At 43.6% G+C, this 21,403-nt stretch overlaps 2 protein-coding genes across 2 annotated transcripts; both read left to right on the top strand.

Moving 5' to 3' along the window:
- The first annotated feature begins 241 nt into the window (after positions 1–241).
- Positions 242–17,167, top strand: srebf2 (sterol regulatory element binding transcription factor 2). Its single transcript, XM_069675877.1, has 20 exons — positions 242–545; positions 4,890–5,257; positions 5,776–5,962; positions 6,149–6,303; positions 6,511–6,663; positions 6,772–7,053; positions 7,165–7,279; positions 7,366–7,517; positions 8,853–9,057; positions 9,152–9,327; positions 9,619–9,868; positions 10,041–10,210; positions 10,306–10,477; positions 11,492–11,609; positions 11,703–11,812; positions 12,235–12,367; positions 12,497–12,668; positions 13,349–13,525; positions 15,019–15,130; positions 15,321–17,167. Exons 1-20 carry the CDS (start codon positions 455–457, stop codon positions 15,536–15,538), a joined length of 3,516 nt encoding a protein of 1,171 aa, XP_069531978.1. The 5' UTR covers positions 242–454; the 3' UTR covers positions 15,539–17,167.
- A 1,538-nt stretch (positions 17,168–18,705) lies between these two features.
- On the top strand, positions 18,706–20,744 carry nol12 (nucleolar protein 12). The gene is made up of 6 exons (XM_069676221.1): positions 18,706–18,856; positions 19,301–19,406; positions 19,498–19,546; positions 19,645–19,790; positions 19,933–20,030; positions 20,293–20,744. The coding sequence occupies exons 1-6, from the start codon at positions 18,747–18,749 to the stop codon at positions 20,486–20,488; spliced, it is 705 nt and encodes a 234-aa protein (XP_069532322.1). The 5' UTR covers positions 18,706–18,746; the 3' UTR covers positions 20,489–20,744.
- The last annotated feature ends 659 nt before the right edge of the window (positions 20,745–21,403 follow it).

Raw genomic sequence — 21,403 nt, forward strand, 5'->3', positions numbered from 1 at the left:
TGAATTTCCCTAATGAGGTTCACTTCTATTCATAAAGGTAGGGGGCGCGGTTTATTCAAATAACACAGAAGCTTCCCATGTTTGACGTACTATCAGACCACGGCGAAAACGACCTTGTCATTGGATAATGATGACTGGTCTCATGACAACAACAGCTAGGTTTGAGCCAATCAGAATCCGCTTTGAGCCACAGAGTCTGTTTGTGAATGACGTAAACAGCGTAAAACAAGATGGCGCCGACTTAAGGATATATTGATGTGAATGAGTTTATCGACGTAATAGTCTGCCTCTTTTGAGGCTCCAGGGTTGTTTTACGGATTTTCTCGAACAGAGTAATCTTCACGATCGTTTAAGGGTGTTGTGGGCGTTTCTGAACGCCATAGAATAGCCCCCGGGTCTTGTTTCTTTCCTCCCCTCCGGTGACAGCCGGGGTGGCGAGCTGCTGACAGACAGGATGGATAGCGGAGAGTACATTCCCACCATGGAGAACATGGACACGACGCTGGCGGAATTGGGAGATGAATTCACCTTGGGAGACATCGATGGTGAGTAGTTATGCCACTGTTCATGTTCAGTTTAGTTGTTTCTTGAGTTAGCGTAGGCGTGTTTCCGCTCAGTCTGACAGCCTTACGAGATGCTCATCCTGCTGAGCGGAAGAACCCGAGGAGGTCGTGTGAGATTTATGCGAAGGCTGCTCAGGACACAAAGTTAGGTGTTCAAGAGATGCACAATACAGCAGGTAGATAGATAGTTGGATGGTGGATATTTCTAAGCCATACAGTTCCTAATACTGTCCTCACAAGTGAGAAATCAAGTTTATGCAGTGTGTTGTGTTTAAAATAAGATAAGACAGAACTTTATTAATCCCGGAGGAAATTATAGTGCCAGATAGCTCCAAAGTATAGAACAAATTAGAGAAATACAAAAAACAACTAAAATATAAAGTGTATGGGTTAATGCAAAAGAGACAGTACTTGTAAGAAACATTACAATAGTTATCTACAAAAGTAAGCAGCAAGTAATGGTGGCAGTTAAATTGACAGTAGTACTGACAGTTATTACGTGCTATTGCACAGGATTATGTGCAATAAAAGTGCATGATATAGAATGTAATTGTACACAATAATTAAAAGATTTTATTGCTCCTGATACTGCACATGGTACTAATAAATAGACAGAAGTATTGCACATGATTATGCATTCTATAAATATCAACATGAATACAAATATAAAAAATATTTAACTTTTTGCTAATGATGGCTTTTAGACACTGTCATGTCACATAACGTTTTCAAATCATCAATAATTTTTAACTGGTAAGACATTTTTGGCTTTAAGTTTTGTAACGCCATTTGTATTTAAACCCATTTTGATGCTGTGTAGTTCAGAAGAGTCGGCCTTTAATGGAAAAGTAACAAAGTTGTACACAGAGCGTCATTTTCCATGGGGCAGAGGTGTCATTTATCAGGAAGCTTGTGTGTGGGCACTGAGGTGTGACACAAGGGTGTAACTTGCACCTCAAGCCTGACTGCACTGTTACTGTAAGGCAAGGGCCATGAGATGACAAACAATCATTTTGATTTTTTTACTTTCATGTCAAGTTTTCAGCAGTTTTCGGTAGTTAATGGAGAAAAACTTTTCCAAGCTTGAGCAAACTTTGTTGGATGGACAACATCTCTGTACACACTGAGTAACTCTCTCCGCAGGCAGGCACTCATTGAACAAACAGCATCCCTGATCTAACTCCCCTCTTATCAAAACAAGTTTCCCCTCTTGGCACACAGTGAAAGGACATGGCTTTTGGTTCAGCACCGGCCAGCGCAGAGTCACCAGATTTCTATTAGGGCGGAATTTTCCGAATGCTAAATCACCAGACCGGACGGATGGAGCGGGTAGTGTCAGACAGGGTGAAATAAACAAGGTTGCATGGTAAAACTATCTATTTGTCCACTCCACTGGTGGGTAGTGGGTTTGTACTACTCACTGACAAAACAGTAATGGCCGACATTGATGAAACCCTCCACAGCCTTCTGAAACATTCCCTTAACTCTACCTGCCTTTGGTTTCTGGTGTTAATTCTGTTTTTAAAAGGGGGCTTGGACAGCATGTGCAGACAGCAGTACAGCCCCCGGCCCCAGTTATGTAATACCACTTAATCATTGTGTGAAAAGAGAATGTACAGATTCTATGAGAGACAGCTGAGCGCTGCAACGAGACAGTCCACACCTGAGTTTTGCTTCACACAGACTGTTTGGCTCACGGCTAATGGATAACAGCTTCCCAAATGCAAAAAAAAAAAGTACCACAAATTGCAGGTACCGTCTGTCTAGCAATGTGCTAGACAACTTTTATTATATGTATTAAAATTCACACAACTTCTTTTTGTCCTAATGTAGACAATGATAGGTCTCATCGCTCTCTTTGCACTTGCTAGGTTTCTGTAGACCTCCAAAGATATAGATAACCTTTGTTCTTCAGACCAGCCATGTGCGCTTCGTTGAGTGTAAGGTCGCAGGGGCCCCTGTAAGGGCTCATGGACGTGACCCTTTTTCATTTAGAACATTCCTCCTCTCCCAATTATTCTCTTAGCAACTGCAGATCGGGTTATATAACCTGTTTTCTTTGTGCTGAGCAGCTAGGAGACTGTCCCCCTCGGATGGATTTACCCTTTGTGTCAGCTTGTCTGAGGCTCTCGGGGGCTCAGAGCTGCTTTGTCCTGTCTGTCATGAACAGTCTGCCCCCCGTGGAGTAGTACAGTGCAAGTGCAAGGTTTAGTGTGTCTGCCCACATAATGTGTGCATGTACATGTGGCATGAGATGACAGGTTGGGAGAAAGCTCTGCAGACAATATGCCAATTAATGTCCTTTATGGCATTGTGTGTCTTAAACTGTGTCCTTCAGTCTGCGTGGTTTCAATCAGGGCTGTTGCGCAAAGCCTCGTTTCTGGTTGTGTTCAGAATTTAGAACAAACATCTTCTCTCTCTCATGAAGTAAATGACAAACGCAGTCAGTCATTTTATCACAGAGTAGTGATTGGATCTATCTGCAACATGTAAATCAGAGGGAAGCTCATTAACCTCCACTGTAATGTCGTTAGAGTTAAACAGGGCTGTATAGATCACTTGGCTGTGCTCCAGTGTCTTTGATGCTCGTTGCTAATGTTCATCTGTAATTAAATTTCCCCATTCAGAATATTATGAATGTTTTCATCAGTGCGGATGTGCTTAGTCATCTCATGCCACTCTAAGATGAACGATGTCTGTCGGTCTCGCTCTTCTGTCCAGTAAGGCAAAGTTCAAGGCTGCAGCCTTCACGGACACTTCAATGACCCTGATGGCTGAACCCATGTAGTATCAGTGATACAGATCAACCAGGGCAGCTTCTATCGCGTGTACCCTGTTTGGCACCTGTCAGAAGTCTTGAAGCTCAAAGTCTCATGTGACCTGGACAGTCATGATGTTTTACACAGTGATGGACCAACAGCTTGTGCTCTCTGGCAAACTGCTTCCTCTTTTATTAAAGTGAACAAGAGACTTTAACCTCAAACAGGGATGGGAGAAAATCTTATATATTGTAGTGTGCACAGTTTAATAGTTCTATGTTTTATTATAATGGGATTTTTATGGTTTCATTGAGAAGTGTATACTTTGTATTTTTAAAAGAGATAGAAACAAAAGTCTAAACCTAATCACAGTGGTGCTGAAATCTACCCTGTTTGGGTTGTTGTAATATTAAAGATGCCCTGTAGAGCTTTCTTCTAAACACACACAAGGTAGTTTGGATTCAATGTTACACAACAAAACAATGTTTGTGCGTCCTTCATGTCTAACAAAGTTTGAATACATTTCCTCATGAAACATCTGCAGTGCTGGATTTAAATCCTGCTTTGTTTACATCCTTGTTTACTTGCTAGCAGTCTTCCTCTTCATTCCCTTTAATTGGTGGTGCACTGCAGCAAATTTTGGTCAATTAGTGCCACCAAACTGTCAAAGTGTGCGTCTGTGTCCTCATGCATTTGACTGAGACGAACAAACTAGAGATGCACTCATAAAAACTGCTACATAGTGCTGCATAGAAACTCACCCAATTCAATTAAAAAGCACAGCAAACTACGGCCTCCAGAATGTGACTATTTGGGCCTAATGTGCAGCTAAGTGTATATTATCATATAAGTTGTGCTATATTATTCGCACCCAGCATCTCTTTTTAAACCAAGGCAATGTTTCTGGTAAGTAACACCACTTTTAGCAGTTTTCTAGCTACACAGAAACAGTGCACAGCACCATCCATCCATCAGCTCTCTCAGCGCTGCTCACTTCTTTATCTAAGTGCTTCTTTATCTGCTTCCATTGTCTTTCTGGGCCATCAGTGAGATTACAACACTTTTTCAAGGCTACCATCCTGAAGGCCTTTTTGATTTCGGTACAATCTGTTCACTGATTTACGACCACAACAGTAGCTGTTTCTGTGTGTGCATGTGCCAATTCAAGGCCGGTCCAGGAGTATCCCGTGCTTCTCTCGCCTTATCGCTGAAGAGTAAACAGCTTTCAGACGTGTAAGGCAACGTTTCCACCTCGTGTTTAATTTCAGAGGAAGTGTTCTCGCTCAAGGACACTTGGTTAAGCAACATATAGATGACTACCTCCTGGTAATATTAGGTGGAGCTTCAGCCTGAGCTTAAAGGTTTTTAAGTAACTGTCGTCATCAGTGTAGATGAGAAATGTTGCTCTGCAGGTTTCCCCACATCATTCACAGAGGGGCGACGCTCTTGTGGAATGATACTTTAGATTTAGATTAGTGAAGAAGTTGGCATCTACCTCAACTGCTGTGCTTTCTTGAGCAAACCCAGACCGGCTCTAATGTCCAATTCTGTTCCTCTGTTTCCTCAGAGATGCTGCAGTTTGTCAGTAACCAGGTGGGGGACTTCCCAGACTTGTTCGAGGACCAGATGGCCTCAGCAGGTTCTGCACAGAGCGGCGGTGCCACCACCACCCCACGACCAACTCCTGCAACACCCCAGACACCAACCCCTGCTGCCTATCAGACCGCCAGCGCTAGTCTTGCACCCTCCCAGACACTGACCCCCCAGTCCATACCCCTCACCCCTCCCCTCACTCCTGTGCAGACCCCCTCCCCAACAACTGTGCCCTCGACGCAGCAGCAGGTGACCCGCAGCCCGCCGCTCCTCCAGCCGAGGCCTCAGGTGGTCCAGCCCATTCAGCCTCAGCCCCAACAGACAGCTCAGCCCACCATACAGGTATAAACTCGCGTTTACGTCCTTCTACAACAGCTCCACTTAAACACATTAGTTTTATGCACTGTTATGTAGCATATTGTATTCAAGTTTAGGCTTTTTACAGTGTTGGATCCCTGCATTGGTATTTGTATTTGCTGTTTAACTGCAGTGATGAAGGACCAGTGCTTAAGTTTTAACGCCCAGGCTGCTTTTAAGGTGCATACCTCTCCAGCTGCAATTTTGTTGTCTGCTGTGGAGAGTGTGGATTTATATTCTGTTCTTGTGCCATCCATTTAAAAAAAGCTTCTGCTGACAGGAGGAAAATACCAGTGCACCGACAGACTGTAAAATATAATATACAGCTCAGCATCCAAACAAACAGCAGTGCAGGTCTCAGCAAAACTGTAGTGGCCCTGAAAGACTTAGTTTATTGTCTTTAATGAAATGCCCTTTCTTTCCTAGAAGAAGTGCATCAGAACAAATTAACTCTTTCAAACTTTTAATATCTGAGAGAAACTTTATTTTTTTCTTAAACGCAGATGCACACCCAGGGCATCGCCATGCAGACCCAGAGCTTCCCGGGCCACACCCTGGTTCAGACCCAATGCCAGACACCCCTCCCCATCCAGACCCAGGCGGCCCAAACTGTGATGATTACCTCCAATGGCGGACGCTTCATCCAGAACCCTGTCATCTGCCACCAGAGCCCTGCTTCTGGTTTCCAAGGTGACGAAATAGAGGAGTAGGAAGTTTTGTTGAGTGTCAAACCAGACTAGATTTACCATGCGGTGCATTAGTCTTTCTTTTCACGGTGAAACATTATTGCCGCAATAAAATAGTTCATTCTAATGGTCTTCAGTTTGCATCGAATTTGACTGTCAGATCATCCGTCACATTGTCTCCCTTTTCCAGTCCTCCAACCGCAGATGCAGAGCATTATGACGTCACAACAGCTCCAACCAGTGACCATTCAGCACCAGCGTGTTTTGACCCCCAGCGGCATACAGACTCTCTCCACAGGGCCTGCTACAGTCCACACAATGCAACAGCAGATGCAGCAAGTACCTGTAAGTTATCAAGTAGCAATAGACATGATCTGCTAATAAAAGATCAAAACCTGAATCAGCGATGTTACACTAATTACTTTTGTTTCATGACGTCTGGTGTAGATCAAAAGATGAGTAGAGGCCCAGCTGAACTGAGTACCAGCGCTTTAATTGTTCGGCTGCTCGTACTAAATGTCTAACTTTGACCTTTGAATGTTTTACCATCAGGTTCTGGTCCAGCAGCCTCAGATCCTGAAGACGGATTCTCTCGTTCTAACGACACTTAAACCAGACGGCACACAGGTGCTGTCCACTATGCAGAGTCCCACGGGGATCACCACCTTGACCACGCCCATTCAGAACACAGCTCTTCAAGTCCCGGTAAACAGCTAGGACAAAATTTTTGTCCCTAAAAAAAGCCACCTGTGCAATCCAGCAGCCAAGTTTGTTTTCAAAAATGCAGACTGAATAATCTGTTTCTGACTCCAGACGCTGATGAGCAGCAACATCCTGACCACCGTCCCCGTCATGATGGGAGGAGGAGACAAGCTGCCAATCAAGCAGCTGCAGCCAGGCTCCGCCCACTGCACAAACGGAGCCAGAGTGAGTATGGATCAAAGCCAGATGATGGGAGGAATGGTTGGCCCAGGAGGAGTGGTGAAGGAGGGCGAGAGGAGGACGACCCACAACATCATCGAGAAGAGGTACCGGTCGTCCATCAACGACAAGATCGTGGAGCTCAGAGACCTGGTCATGGGTAATGACGCCAAGGTAAGTGACTTTTACACGGGGATAGTTGAACATTAAAACATTATATTAATAACATATATTGTTTGGAATAAAATGAACTTAATTCACTCACTGTTGTGTCTTTCTTCACAGATGCATAAGTCAGGAGTGCTGAGGAAGGCCATCGACTACATCAAGTACCTGCAACAGGTCAACCACAAACTACGACAGGAGAACTTGGCGCTAAAAATTGCAAACCAGAAGAACAGTAAGTTTTTTATATTACTCAATGTTATAAGCAGAGGCTGATCTGTTGCAACTTGAGTTTTTAATAAGTGTCTCTTTCTACCTCAGAGCCTGTGATACTGTCCGAAGATGTGGAGCTCAAACAAGAAATCGTGATGATGTCACCTCCAGCGTCGGACTCTGGCTCTGGTTCCCCTCCACAGTTCTCTCCGTACTGCATAGACTCAGAGCCAGGCAGCCCCTTAATAGATCACGAGCAGGTAAGAGACAATGATAGGCTCACACACATTCTGTTCAGGGGTGTAAAACAAGCTTCATCGAGGTTCTATATTAAATATATTCTTTGGACAACAATATGACTTTTGTTTGTCAGTTAAATTCGATACATCCTGTGTGTTTATGTGTGTGAGAATAAATTTGTAACCTCATTATTTTAATATTCTTTTCTAAACATTGAAGTAAGAGTTGCTGTTGAGAGAAGGAAGCTGCTTGGCTTACTTCAGGCACACACCAAGTATCTCCAACTGCATCCTCGGCTCGGTGCCTGAAATACGCCCTCTCTCTCAACGGTTGATTTCTTTACTTCGAGAGAGCCTGCCATCCACCTTTTTTACCACCATGAGCAGCCAGTCTTTTTCTTTTTTTAGTGTAAGAGCTATTGTTTGGAATTTAGCTGTTGGAGTCATATTCGCACTTAATTACATAAATGGGAGCCTTGCTTCTTCTTTGCCCCCCTGGTGTGTAGCAAAAGACTTCCCCAGGCTTTTATTGTGAAGAGGCCTTAGGAGTTGCTGACGTGCATTTTATTACTACAAATGTATGTACATCTCAAAATGCAGAAATGTTACAAGGTTCAAGACCTCAAGTGTATTTTCTCGTTATTCTACTAGTTCGTCTACTGTTTACCTTCCTGTGGCTCTCTGTAAAGCAAAGCTGGTGTTCTCAGTAATCGATAGAAGCAATAATATTTGAAATTGGTGCCATAGCTGTGGAGAAAGTTGCACAAACAACTCGTGGTTTCGCACATTCTACATTCCTACAACACCCAGCATGCATTGCGCCCCTCCCTCTGAAAGGAACGGCCCAGCGAGAGACGCTGGAGTGAAATACTACGGTTTCGCTGCAGGCAACGGCTCAGAGCAGTACAGAATCCAAAATACGACAAGAACATACCGGTGGATTGTCTCAAAAATCTTCAGGTCTGCAGTCTACATTTCAAACCTGCCGATTTTAATCGAGACATGAAATTGGAGGCGGGCGTCCTAGATTGAGGAAGTGAAGTTTAGCAAGCTTCCTGGCTTTCCAGGGCCCATTGGAGAAGCAGATAGCGTCCTCCAAAGGCACAGAGCCAAATTGCATGTTTTTTCTACCATAATGGCATTAGCTCCCCATAATAGCATGATAGGACTGAGGTTGAAAATTGGCGAACTGGCCCTTTAAGATTGAAATTCAAATGAACTGAAATGGCTTGAAAATCTTTAAATACAGTCTCCTCAATGCCTACCGCATAGAACTTATAATGTTAGTTACATGACTGTGAATTATTCTAATTCATTACCATGAACCTGTTCTCAATCTGTCATGCCGTCTCTCAGTTGAAGAGTGAGCCAGATTCTCCCTCCTCCGTTGGAGTGATGGATGGTTCCCGGCTGCTTCTCTGCGCCCTGACCTTCTTCTGCCTGTCCCTGAACCCGCTGCCATCTTTGTTGGGCTCTGAGGACTCAGGCAGCCCCAGCCTGTCTCCAGGCCATGGATCATCCAGATCGCTTTTCTCTCTCCCAAATCACACGCAGGACTTTGGTAAGCAGGGTCAATTTGTCTCATTGCATGATACATATTTAAATGTATGATGTGTAACACACTTTCCTGACGTGTGTATTTTCTTCTCCTCCAGCATCCTGGCTGCGGTGCATCTTGCCATGGGTGATGGTGTGGGTGCTAAGCGGGGTGGGTGCAGTGTGGGGCTGTGTCAGGGTGCTCTACCTGTGGGAGCCGGTCACACCCCTCCACTCGCCAAAGTCTGTGTCGTTCTGGAGGCATCGCAAGCAAGCGGACCTGCATTTCAACAGGGTGAGTACAGATCAGCACCTGGATGAGGAGGAGGCTTCAACGAACAGAGAAAACAACATGGAAGTCTATTTATATGTCATTTGTCTTTTGTTTTGGAACATAGAAAGGAACAAAGTGTGTATCTCACTGTTTTGATGTCTCAGTTCTGCCTGCCTGTTTCCTGCCTGGCCCTATTTTTAGTGTGTGTTCAGATCTAAGTCAGAACCTTCATCGCATGCCTCCCTCGTCTTTCCGTCAGTCTTCGCTGAATACTGATTAGCTCACATTTCTTCCCGTCTCTCCTCCCTGCAGGGAGACTACACAGCAGCATCGGCCAGTTTGGAGACCTGCCTATCCGTCTTGACCAGAGCTCTTCCCTCGACCAATCTTGACCTGGTCTGCTCGCTGTCCTGGAATCTGATTCGCTATGTCTTGCATCGTCCAACACCCCTGGGCTGGCTGGTTCACCAGGTTCGGGGAAAGCATGAGGGGGACGAGGCGAGGACTAGTGCGAGGGACGCTGCTCTGGTTTACCACCAGCTGAGCCAGCTGCAGCTCACAGGTGAGTGTAGACGACAAAGCGGGCTGATGCTGTACTGAGCCAGGAAAAATATACACTCCACAAACATATAAGAGAGATCACTGTAAATACATTTTGCACCTTACTTCCACTTTGACTTTGCTTTGAAAATTCAAACACTGTGATAAAGTTTCTGTTGTTTTCGTCTCTGCAGGAAAGCTGCCTCAGCGTAGCAGCCTCTGGGCTCTGTCTCTCTCTCTGAGCGCTGTCAACCTCAGCGAGAGCGCCCAAGGCAAGATGGCCCCCGCCCAGCTCACCCAGATCTACATCACTGCAGCAACGGCACTGCGCACCATCCTGGGCCACCACCTCTCCTGTCTACCTGTAAGCCTTTTGCATGATCCATCTTCTGTTGTCGTCAAAATGACTTGATGTTTTCTTTCCATCATCTGCAACTCTTCTCCGTGTCTGTGTCCCAGGGTTATCTGTTGAGCTGTGCAGAGAGTGTGGCTAACCAATCAGAGAACAAGCAGATCCCTGACTGCCTGCGCTGGCTCTTCACGCCTTTGGGCAGGCAGTTCTTCCTGAGTTGTGATTGGTCGGTGAAGTCAGAGACCATCATTGGATATTACACTTTTCCGAGAGCTCCAGGTATGTCATAAATACAGTAGCTAGCCTTAGCTTATACTTATACTTATCTTTTTGTCATTTTTTCCCTTTATAATTAAACAAACAGTCCAAGAAGTTTAAAGTGGTTTATTGCCATTTTTAACCTGAAATTAACTCATTACACTTTTTATAATGAATCTACTTTTTCTTTAAAGTGATAATCTCAAAGATCTCAGTTTCGTTCTCTTTGGCGGCACCTGTGGCGATAAACTGTAATTGCGGGAGCACACTTCCCAGATATCCAGACAGTGCTGCGTGTGTGACGTCCACGGTTGGCTCCGGTTGTAACTCTTGATTTTCCTGGCTGACGGTCGCTTTCCTTTTCAGACTGTTTGCTTCATCTGAGCGTCGAGTTTGTTTCTTTTTCTTTGGATTTTCACTTCTTGTTGAAGTTGTATCTGTAGTCATCCATCTTTTCTTTGTTTGTTCAGCCATAGTAGATTACTGTTTACTCGCAACACTCGCAGAGAGCGGAAAAGCAGCCGCTTAGCTCCGCCTACCCTCTCTGGCAGACCAACCACTGCTGGCTGATGGAAAACGCGTCACTAACTGGGCGCCGCTTGAGACTTTCTAAGCGAAAGTCGCACCAGACACCCAGTCTGTAATACTGCAAGGCTTTCATCAGTGGGCCATAGGCTCATCACCATTGTGTTACATCGTTTGGCGATAGATAGTGACTTAACAGACATTTACTTAAATGGACATCTTTGAGATTATTACTTTAAGTTAGAAAAAACATGCTTCACAGTTCTGACTTAGTTGGGAAATACATAAATTAACATCACATCTTGGTTGGAAACACCTCTGGATCCTTTAGAAGCAGCTGAAAAAGCCTGTGGCTACTGCAACCCAGCTCAGGATAGGGGCAGGAAATTATTAGATCTATCCATCTATGAATGCAAAAATGTAATGTTTACTGGGTATTTAAGAAAGAAAATGTTAATTAAAAATGTAGTTTGCTGTGATTAAACGTTCCCTCTCTTGATCCTCCTCCAGCTGACCCCATCGCCCAGCTGCATCGCTGCTTCTGCAGGAAGCTTTTGGAGAGAGCCGTTCACACCCTCATCCAGCCGCAGAGCGACTCCGACGCAGGCAAACACAAGAACGACTCCGGGTAAGGCGCTGGGTCCTGCAATGTTTTGACAGTGAATTAATTATTTACTCTGCGTCTGTAAACCAGTTGCTTATTCTCTGTGTGGTCTGTCAGGGAGTTTTCCAGTGCCCTGGAGTTCCTCCAGTTATTGAACAGCTGCACAGAGGACTCTCCTTCTCCTCCTCCTCCCTTCTCAACTCCTCCCAATCACACCACCACTCCAGGTATGAATAGCATGATGAGAGCAGCGCTGTCCTATCACAAGACAGCATGAATCACATCGGATGATTTTTTTTGGAGAGATTCAGTCTCTTTTCTTTTTTTATTGGGTGAAGATTAACCACATAGCTATGAGACATGTTCCTGTCTCTTCCTTTATCACAGATAACACCTTTTCGGTCATTGATTTGTGGTACGCTCTACCCAGGCGACGACAATTTGTTACAGTCTTAATCGATCCTTGTTTTGCTGCACCAAAGCATTTTATCTCATCACGCACACACTTTTAAAAGACAGGAGACACAGAGCGGAGACAAACGGCAGGGGGTCTTTGCATTCACATCATGTCTCATCTAACAAAGAGAGAGGATCCAGGATAGTGTTTTGTTTTTCGTTCTACATAATTGATTTCTCTTCTTCCTGCCAGTTGGAGACCCGGTGAGTCGTTGGTGGGCTTTGGTCCTGAAGGCCGTCGTGCATTGGCTGCAGGGCAATGATGTCACGGTGAAGTCACTTTTGGCGGAAGCAGAACGGATGCCGAGGGCTTTACACACTTTTGAGTAAGTGAAGAACAATTTGTGAACAATCACAAAACACTTAAACGTTGTTAAACAGCTCACAGTACAGTAATCCTTAGATGAATGAGCAATAACCATCCTTACTGTCCCTTTCTGACCTCTCTTTTTCAGCCACCCTCTGCCCAAAGCTGTGCTGCTGCTCTGTAAGGCCGTTCAAATGAGTCTCTCCCCTCTGAAGGGAGAAGGGGCGGTGGCCTGCCTCTCCCACTGTGACAGAGCCAGCGGCTACCTGCGCTCCAGCATTGCGGTGCCCCTCGCCCCCTCTGGGAACATGCTGAACAAGGTAGTTTACCCAGAATCCCTCACAAAGCTCCAAACACTGGCACTATTATCTCCTAATGATCTGCTCTGGGTTTGTGCTTAGATTGCCTTTAATCTAATCTTATCTTGCATGTACATTTGCCTAAAAGCTGCCTAATGCTGTACATGTCATATGATTTATCTTGGCTCACTAAATATGATGCATTCAGGGGTTCATCACTCCTACACACACACACTGCATGCTCAGTTGGGGTCAGGGCAGGCTGAAGTGGGGCTGTGTGTGTGTGTGCGCAGTGTGGGTGGCAGGAGGTGGCTGTGGTGCATTGTAGTTGCATTGCATGATCCTGAAGCTGACTGCAATGTGTCTGCAGTGCAGTACAGACGCCTCCCCGATCTGCACGCACCCGCTACACACTTTGGCTCCTCACATTAGACGCCATTAATTATCATGAGATTACTTTGAAATTTTGGCATGCATGTTGGGTGAGGTGCGCTGTGATTGTGACTAATGGTGATTGGTTTTCGTCGGTCGTATGAGAGTTTTAATGGCATATTTAAATCACAGCTTGAGTCTCGGATGCATCTCTTAAAATGTAAATAAATCATAGCTCACAATAAATAGTTGATTTTTCCATTTTAAATGATGCATCTTCTGTTAATGCACCAAACAGCACTCTGATCTTTGTCTTCTTCCTCTCCAAGGGGGTGGAGCTCCTGATCTGTGATCTTCTTTTGACCTTGAGGACCAGCCTATGGCAGCGAGGAGGCAGCAGTAACGGAGAGCCTGGCCCGGCCCCTGGATCCCAGTTGGCTGGTTTCCAGAGGGACCTCAGCGCTCTCAGAAAGCTCACACAGTGCTACAGACAGGCACAACACAAGGTACATGTGTGCTTAGACTCCATCATAAGATATGTTTAAGAATGAGCAAAAGGTTACAATCAGTGGGGTTTAAATCTGTGTTTTATCTGTTCTATTTTTACATCATAAAGAGGGGATATAATGTTGTTTCACATTTTAAGACATATATAATATTACAATGTTGGATGTCCAGACTAAACGTGGGTGAAGCTTCAGATCTGTAGGTAAAAGTATGTTGGAGTAATCCCCAGGCTTCTCAGCTCAGTCTGTGAACTCCAGGTTTCACTTTGTGATGTCACAAAGTGCAGCCTCAGCAGGCTTCGGAGAGCTGGCCAATCAGAAGAAAGCGGGCTTGTAGGGGCGGGGGTTTCTTAAAGGGACAGAGCTGACTGAGTCGTTTCAGGCAGGGGCTGTATGAGGGCATGCACAGAGCAGCAGTGTGAGAAAAAGTTTTCAACTGTAAATTATGCTAAGCTACTCCACGGGTATCACAGAGTGAAATATGAAGCTTGAAATTAGCATAATACCCCCCTTATAATAATAAGTGTAAAAAACTATAAGAAACCAGGTTGAGACTTAAGATGAGATAAAGAAACAACGATGAGGCCGACATTGTGTTGGGATTCTTTTGGAGAGCAGGAATCATTTTTTGCAGCATTACTGACACATTGTTGGTTTGGTAGCATCTGCAAATTGGCGCAATGTTTAATTGTATCCGACATTCTGCTGTTGTTATCAGATATGTTTGGCTTCCAGCGCGAGAAAGCACAACAAGACCCTGCCAGATAACTAGATAACTGCCAGGGATTTATCGCTCTGACCTTGAGTACTTCCTGTGACTGGCAACTTGGCAAGACAAATCAGTGGATCGTGTCGCTCTTTAGCCAAAAACAATTTATTGGAGCCAAAAGTAATGGCTCAAAATTCTATTTCATTTTCTAACTTTGAGCCAAAGAAGAAAAATAATCCATTTATCGAGATAACTTTCAAATCAAGGAACTCTAAAGCTGTAACAAGATATAACATATAACAATTCCCTCATGCCATAGCCCTGAATGTTTTAATATGTTATGTGATGGTAAGTCTACATCAAGTGGCTCCTGCTGGTCTTGTTCGTGATTATGCTGCATTTACCGTATCCACCTCGACAATCAAGTTCTCTCTAACTCATACCAGCTGCAGTTTGACTCACCATCAATCATAAGATTTAGTGGAGTAGACATTACCGTTGTCAGGGGGTCTCAAACAACTACTGCTTTCACGGTATTCAGTGATCATTTGTTACGTTTTGATTTGTGCAAAATGCGACAAACCACATGAGCTGCAGGATTTTATGAGGTTCTGTTGCGAGACCACTGACTGAGAAGTATTCAGTCATCAGTCAAAGACTCTAACAATATGTCCCCTGGTGTAAACCGTATGCTGGGTGGAATGATGTGCGCCAACATCACTCAGACAAACACCTGGAAATCCTTGATGAGGTTCATCATTGTAGCTCTGCTCACTTCCTGCAGGTGTTTCTGCATGAGACCACAGTGAGGCTGATGGCTGGAGCCAGTCCCACGAGGACGCACCAGCTGCTGGAGCACAACCTCCGACGCAGGACACACAGCTCCTACACAGCCGGTAAGTATCTCAGTATTACTCACTGAGTCATGTACAGATGTGAGAGATTTCATTGTCACAGAATAGTATCCACACACACACACACTGGGATTGTATTCACACACATGTAGACACACAAAAACATTAACCAGAAGAGAGCGGACTGTAATCTGTACATTTCTTCTTCTCTTCCTCCCCCTGCTGCTGTCAGAGGGCGAGTGCGTCCTGGGTGAGCGGGAGAGGGCTCATGCCATCCTGCTGGCCTGTCGCCACCTGCCCATGCCTCTGCTGACCCCGCCCGGGCACCGTGCCCGCCTGCTGGCCGAGGCAAAGCGAACCCTGGAGCGGGTGGGAGACCGGCGCTCCCTTCAGGACTGTCAGCAGATTCTGCTGCGCCTCAGCGGAGGCACAACCATTGCTGCCTCCTAAACGCACACACATAAACACACGGTGATAACGGCTACTCACATTACAAGGGAACAATGGAGTTGTGCTATTATCCATAGAAAGATGTAAACACATAATTATCCATCATTCACAGTCTCTTACTGGTCATTGAATAACGAGGCTTTTCTTCAAACCGACGTGTTTCTCACACACAGACCGCTGATTTTTACTGCCACTGCTTCATCTAACTTTCAGCCCTGTATCCACACCGCAGCAGAAACATCCCAGGGCTGCATGTTTGCACCTTTTTACGCTTTACTCTCATTGTCACAGAACAATAACGCCACCTTCTGGTCATAGATGGAACCATTCAGGCAGATGCCTCATTTTAAATAACGAAACACAACAAGGAAAATCAGGGAAAAGGGACCATTATCTATTAGCCGGTTAAATTAAAGCAATGCAGCAGTGCGTTGATTAACTGTATGATAACAAGCTGTACAATCATTATCGGCAGACAGTGACGTGAGCGCTTCAATAACTCTGTAATGTCTCATTTAACTTGCAAGCCTCCATTAAGGGCTTCAGAGAGTTCGAGCATAGACAGCCGAGGTCTGCCGGGCGTGGCGGTGCTGACGGATGCAGACAGACAGACTAGCTTGCTTTTAACAATACAGTGCTGAGTAGTGTCTCTTCTTATCTACCTCATACACTGTACACTGCTAGCATTGTACTGTGCAGAACAAACAGAATACTTAAGCCTCCAATCAGTCCTGAAATTGAATCAAGTGATGCTTCAACCCAGTGCAGCAGCATTGTAATGAGCGGCTTTATTTAGACTTGTGCAGCAGTGAAGTTATTTTTGACTTGCTTCTGCACAAACGGCAGGAGTGAGAGACAGCTGCTGCTGAGATGCTCACAGGAGTCAGGGGGATGTGATTGGATTCTGGAAATATCTTAAAGAAAGAAGCAGCCAATCACAGGCCGATATGTTTGTTTATGCCTACCTACACACACACACACACACACATGCACACGAAATATTACATTTTAAAGAAATTTGCATAAAAAGTTAAGATGTGATTGTATATAAGTTGTACATAGGCAGAAGTAGATGAAACAGGAAGTCCTTACCCACTGCTTTAGAGGAGATGCACATCAAAGAACGCAGCGACACACGTTGAAGTTAGCTCGTAAAGGTTTCCTGTCAGAGTCTGGAGCTCTGAGCAGGAGAGCAAGGTCAGATGTCACAACCTTTAAGTGATACCCCACCAAAACTGTATGTATTTTTGTTTCAAACACCTGCTGTGGTTTTGCATAGTGGTTTTAACAAAATGTCAATAATTGAAACAGCAGCTTGGTCTGTTTGATTTTATTTTTCCGAAGCAGGAAATAGTGAAAGCCTCCATCAAAGTTCCTGCTGTCCATCACATACTCAAGAGATGTTAGGTATCACTTTAAGGTAAATCTAAATGACAGTAGTCTGAAGGCAAACATGAAAGTAAGGAAAGGTATTTATAGGAAGTAATACCCAACCGTGATGCAAGAAAATGGCCTTGATGTAATGTAAAAGATAATATTTTATTATGTTTCATCATATTGGAATGATGGAGGAGTTGTATCTTTGTGAAATCTTTGTCTCATTGGCTTTTTATTTTTAATTGCTGAACTATTCATTCGTGCTCTGATGACCTTATTTAATGGTTATGTGATGTAATATTAATGTAAATGCTTTTAAGGGGAGGGGGCTTTGCAGAAATGTCATTGTTTTGGGGTCAGAGGATATGAGAGGGATAATGTAGTATTTTACTGAAGTGTAAAGCCTGGGTTTAAACAATCGCTCTCTATTTGGTCCACGCTGTAATTTCTTTCCTGTTTGTAAAATACAAGCAAACACATAAGAATGCTTTAGGAACTATGTCCTCCAGGTCAACCTACGGTGAAAGTTAGCGCCCTCAATAGTCCTGAAAATCGGTTAAGTTTATCTTTCCTGGCTGGTAAAAAAAAGTAGAAAGAATGCTCAACCATCTGTCGGCAAGCTGGAGTTTTTGCTCCCATTAGAATTATGTTACATTACAGATTGTTGTTTTTTTTGTCTTTCCCCATTCTGTGTGTTGTTGTCTGAATTTATCTGTACATTTTGATGTTTGTTTTTATAATAAAACAACACATGACAGTGGCTGGTGGCTATGATCTTTCATTGGTTATTGTATCATGTGTGTAATATAGGAAGAATAAATAAATACCCAAAAGGGAAAAAAGAGAGGATATCACGTTTTGTATTTCATCTAAACATAATTGCTGGCTGAGTGTGAATGCTAGTGGTAATATGATAGATAATAATGTCTGTGCAAAGTTTAATGGTTGGTTGTTCACCTCAGTCTATCTGAAACACTCCCTGCAATTTACAGAGAGAGGTGACATGCCTGAAATACAGAATGACTCCCTGCTATTGGAAAACACGTGAATAGCTGATCACAATAAAGATGTCAGAGAGCAAGTAAAAATATCGAAAACATTTCTTAATCTAAACAATATAATAATAATAATAATAAAATGTTACCAATATTAACAACATGCTATCAACGCAGATAAACTTCATAGAACTCCCATTAGAGGAAAATTACCTGCAGCTCAAGAATCAGGGTGAAGGAAAAGGGTCATCAAGTGGTGGATAAACAATTATAGTAACAATACACTACGTACACTTTGTACTTATAGATAAATGGATCAGTAATTGCACAATAATCTTAAATCATATATTGTATTTTGCATTTTTGTCATGAATGAAGTCAATAATATAAAAAAGTAGTTGTACAGGAGTTCCTTCCCAGTATGGATTAAGTGATATATAAATATATAAGAATATATTTAAAGATTTAAATACATACATGCACCAAATGTAAGAAAATAGTAATATGCTCGATTAGATATGCACATAGATCATTGTTATAAAATATAAAATATGTACAAATATACCCAAATATGTATATGAGGGGTATGCCATGCGAGTTTTGTTTTATTTGTTTAGATTGTTTATATGATTTTATTTGTTTTATTTTAGGGGAGATGTGATTACACTCAAAAAGTCAGATCTGAACCAACAAAATCATTACGTGGTCCTGAATGTTTTATGATATGCGGAACCTTTCAGGGTTTTAGCTTCGAGTTTCTAGTCGGATAAAGTTATGTTCCGCGCTCCGCAACGAATCAAGCCGGAAGTAGTTTTGGTTAAACTCACGTGTAGAAGATGAAACACAAGAAAAAGCACAATAATGCGCCCAATAAGGGCAAATTTAAGCCAGGATCCAAGAAAAGAGAAAATAAATGCATCGTAATGTTTGATGACAAAGACAGACAGTAAGTTGATCAACTTGTCACAGTTATTTATGTTTATATATTTGGAGTGTAAGCAAATATCTTAGCGTTAGCCGTTATTGACTATTAACAGGTTAGCTGTTTCTTTTATTAATGTGTTATAATTAGCAAAATATTGTAGTTTGTTGTGTGTACATTATTTTATGACAATGATGTGCGGCTTTTATCAAATAACCGGTTTAACAGCATGTCAATTTTGTAAATCGAAGGATGTGAATAAAGTTATTCACATCCTAACAACCACACGATGTTTAATATGAACCTTTGAAGCATTGTGGTGTTATTCTGAGCCATTGTATTGTTTTATTTTGGAAAACTGTTCATTTCTTGACTTGTCTTCATTTGAGATATTCACTACATAAACTTGATTGGACTTAAATGTCGACTGTTGACTGTCGAAAGTTTTTTCCTCTTCTGTCCTGTCAGAGACTATTTGACTGGTTTCCATAAGCGAAAGGTGGAAAGGAGGAAAGCAGCAGTGGCTGAAATCAAAAAGAAAATCAAGGAAGAGCAGATCAGAGTCAGAGAAGAAGTAAGTTTAAAGTAAAAGAGCCCAAAGTGAGAATGACAAAAATGGAATTGGGAGCACATAAAGATTTACTGATGTTATGTTCTGCTTTCAGAGGCATAAGGAATACATCAAGATGCTCAAGGAGAGGACAGACGCTCTTGGTGAGTTCAGAAGTCTGTTTCTGGACATTTTACTGATTTGCAATTCTTAAGATCTGTGCTTATTGTTTTTGTTGACCCATCTTGATCCCATCTCTCAGAGGAGGCTGAAGATGATCTGGAGGACAGGATAACCAGCACGACAGAGTCGATGCAGTACGATCACCCGAACCACACTGTCACAGTGACAACCATCAGTGATCTGGACCTCACAGCGGCTCACCTGCTCGGACCTGCAGGAAATCAGGTAAACCTTCAAACCCTTGATCCATCAGCACCTTTATCTTAATGAGCTCAACATAGTCGCTCTGAGGATAATTGGTATTGGAAAGTATGATGCTGCTGATGGCAGTAAAACTCTGTTAACAGTTATAACCTTTGCTTTTAAGGTTAATGGGGTGAACGAGGATGAAGCAAAGGGGGAAGGAGAGGAGGAGAAAACAAGTTCAATGCCAAGAAAAGCCGGGAATCCAATCATGAACAAAAAGTAAGTTTCGTAAAACATCTCTTTGGGCTCTTATTTATATCTTTTATTTGTTGGTTTTTTTAAGCGGGACAGAGCATGTCAATGAACATCAGTATAAGAATACGGCAGAGTTAGAGTGATACATGTGCCTTACTCCCAAACAATGCAGAAGTGACATAATGGATATCTTCAGATGTTCTTCCAGCTTGTCTGCCCATCATCCTCCACCCCCTCTCACTCCAGCTGTTTTCCTTTTTTCTCCCCCCCCCCCCTGCTGCTACAGGATCCGCTCCCTGACCGCGTCGCTCAGCACCTTCACCAGCAAGAGGAAGGGGAAAGGGAAGCAGGAAGGCCGAGGAGGACGAGGCCGTCAGACTGACAAGAGATCTGGTGCCTCGGAGGGTAAACACAAAGCCGGGAAGACCAGCAAGTGGCAGAGGCGTCGAAACACTGGGAAAAGGGTGCATCATCAGGACTGAAGGAGCGTGCAGAAAAATGCTATGAAGGGTTTGAACTGTACAGAGACGTATCCTCTGGAGTCTCATGGAGGACAAAGTGGACTTTTTCTGCTCCTGTGCTTGAGCAGGATGTGTGTGTGCCGAGAAGCTGATATGAAAGAAGTCAAGCTGGTGTGGATTCATCATGACTACTTGATATCACCGACATCTTGTGCTAAAACATTTTTCAGAGCAAAGCTGTTTTTGTAGTGTTATATACATATTGAAACTGTTCTGTATTTACATGCATTTTCATTAAATAAAATCTTGCTTATAAATGAGCGTGTGAGCAGCCTCATCTTAACAACTGTCACTGTATTCCATTGTTTAATAGGAAACCTGCTGCTGTTGTCAACATCCTCTGTAGAACATCAGGAAATCAACCCTTAGCTCTGTTTCCGCACAGCTCACTGTTACCTGTGTGTGTGATCTGAAGGAGAAGCAGCCACTGTGAACCTTATCCCACGCAGCCAAAGGTTTTGATGTATGTTAAACCCTCACCTCACCAGTGTTTATTTATTTACGTTAACCTGAGCCAGCGTGTGCCAGCTGCCGCTAGCATGAGCGTTTCATTTCGCTTTCTAAAGCCCATGATATTTAATACAACCGCCCCGCAGAGGAAGCGGCAGGCCACCGGCTCCATGTTGTGTCTCTGCTGTGTTAACTGAGAGCCACAATGGCCTTCACGGATGCTTCAGTTTCACTCATTGTCAGATCAGCCAATCAGATTGATTTGAGAGTTTGGCAGCTCGGGGGAAAAGAGAGCATGAGGAAGAGGAGGCATGTGCCTGACGGGGGTCTGAGGGGCAGTTTATCCTCACACTGCTAATGACACATTCAAAGTGGAGCTGACAGCAGGAGCCTCTTCTCGCAGGTAAAGCTCATCTTTTTTAATAA

The sequence above is a fragment of the Semicossyphus pulcher genome, unplaced genomic scaffold, assembly GCF_022749685.1.
Source record: "Semicossyphus pulcher isolate SPU_LCO1_2020_fin unplaced genomic scaffold, fSemPul1.0.p SCAF_25, whole genome shotgun sequence".
Taxonomy (NCBI): domain Eukaryota; kingdom Metazoa; phylum Chordata; class Actinopteri; order Labriformes; family Labridae; genus Semicossyphus; species Semicossyphus pulcher.

Bases quoted from the DNA above. Each gene is read 5' to 3' on its own strand.
- srebf2 (XM_069675877.1), top strand. From the start codon at position 455: ATGGATAGCGGAGAGTACATTCCCACCATGGAGAACATGGACACGACG. The intron at 7,518-8,852 runs GTAAGAGACAAT...GCCGTCTCTCAG, and splicing joins CCTTAATAGATCACGAGCAG to TTGAAGAGTGAGCCAGATTC. The intron at 15,131-15,320 runs GTAAGTATCTCA...TGCTGCTGTCAG, and splicing joins ACACAGCTCCTACACAGCCG to AGGGCGAGTGCGTCCTGGGT.
- nol12 (XM_069676221.1), top strand. From the start codon at position 18,747: ATGAAACACAAGAAAAAGCACAATAATGCGCCCAATAAGGGCAAATTT. The intron at 19,407-19,497 runs GTAAGTTTAAAG...TTCTGCTTTCAG, and splicing joins AGATCAGAGTCAGAGAAGAA to AGGCATAAGGAATACATCAA. The intron at 19,791-19,932 runs GTAAACCTTCAA...TTTGCTTTTAAG, and splicing joins TCGGACCTGCAGGAAATCAG to GTTAATGGGGTGAACGAGGA.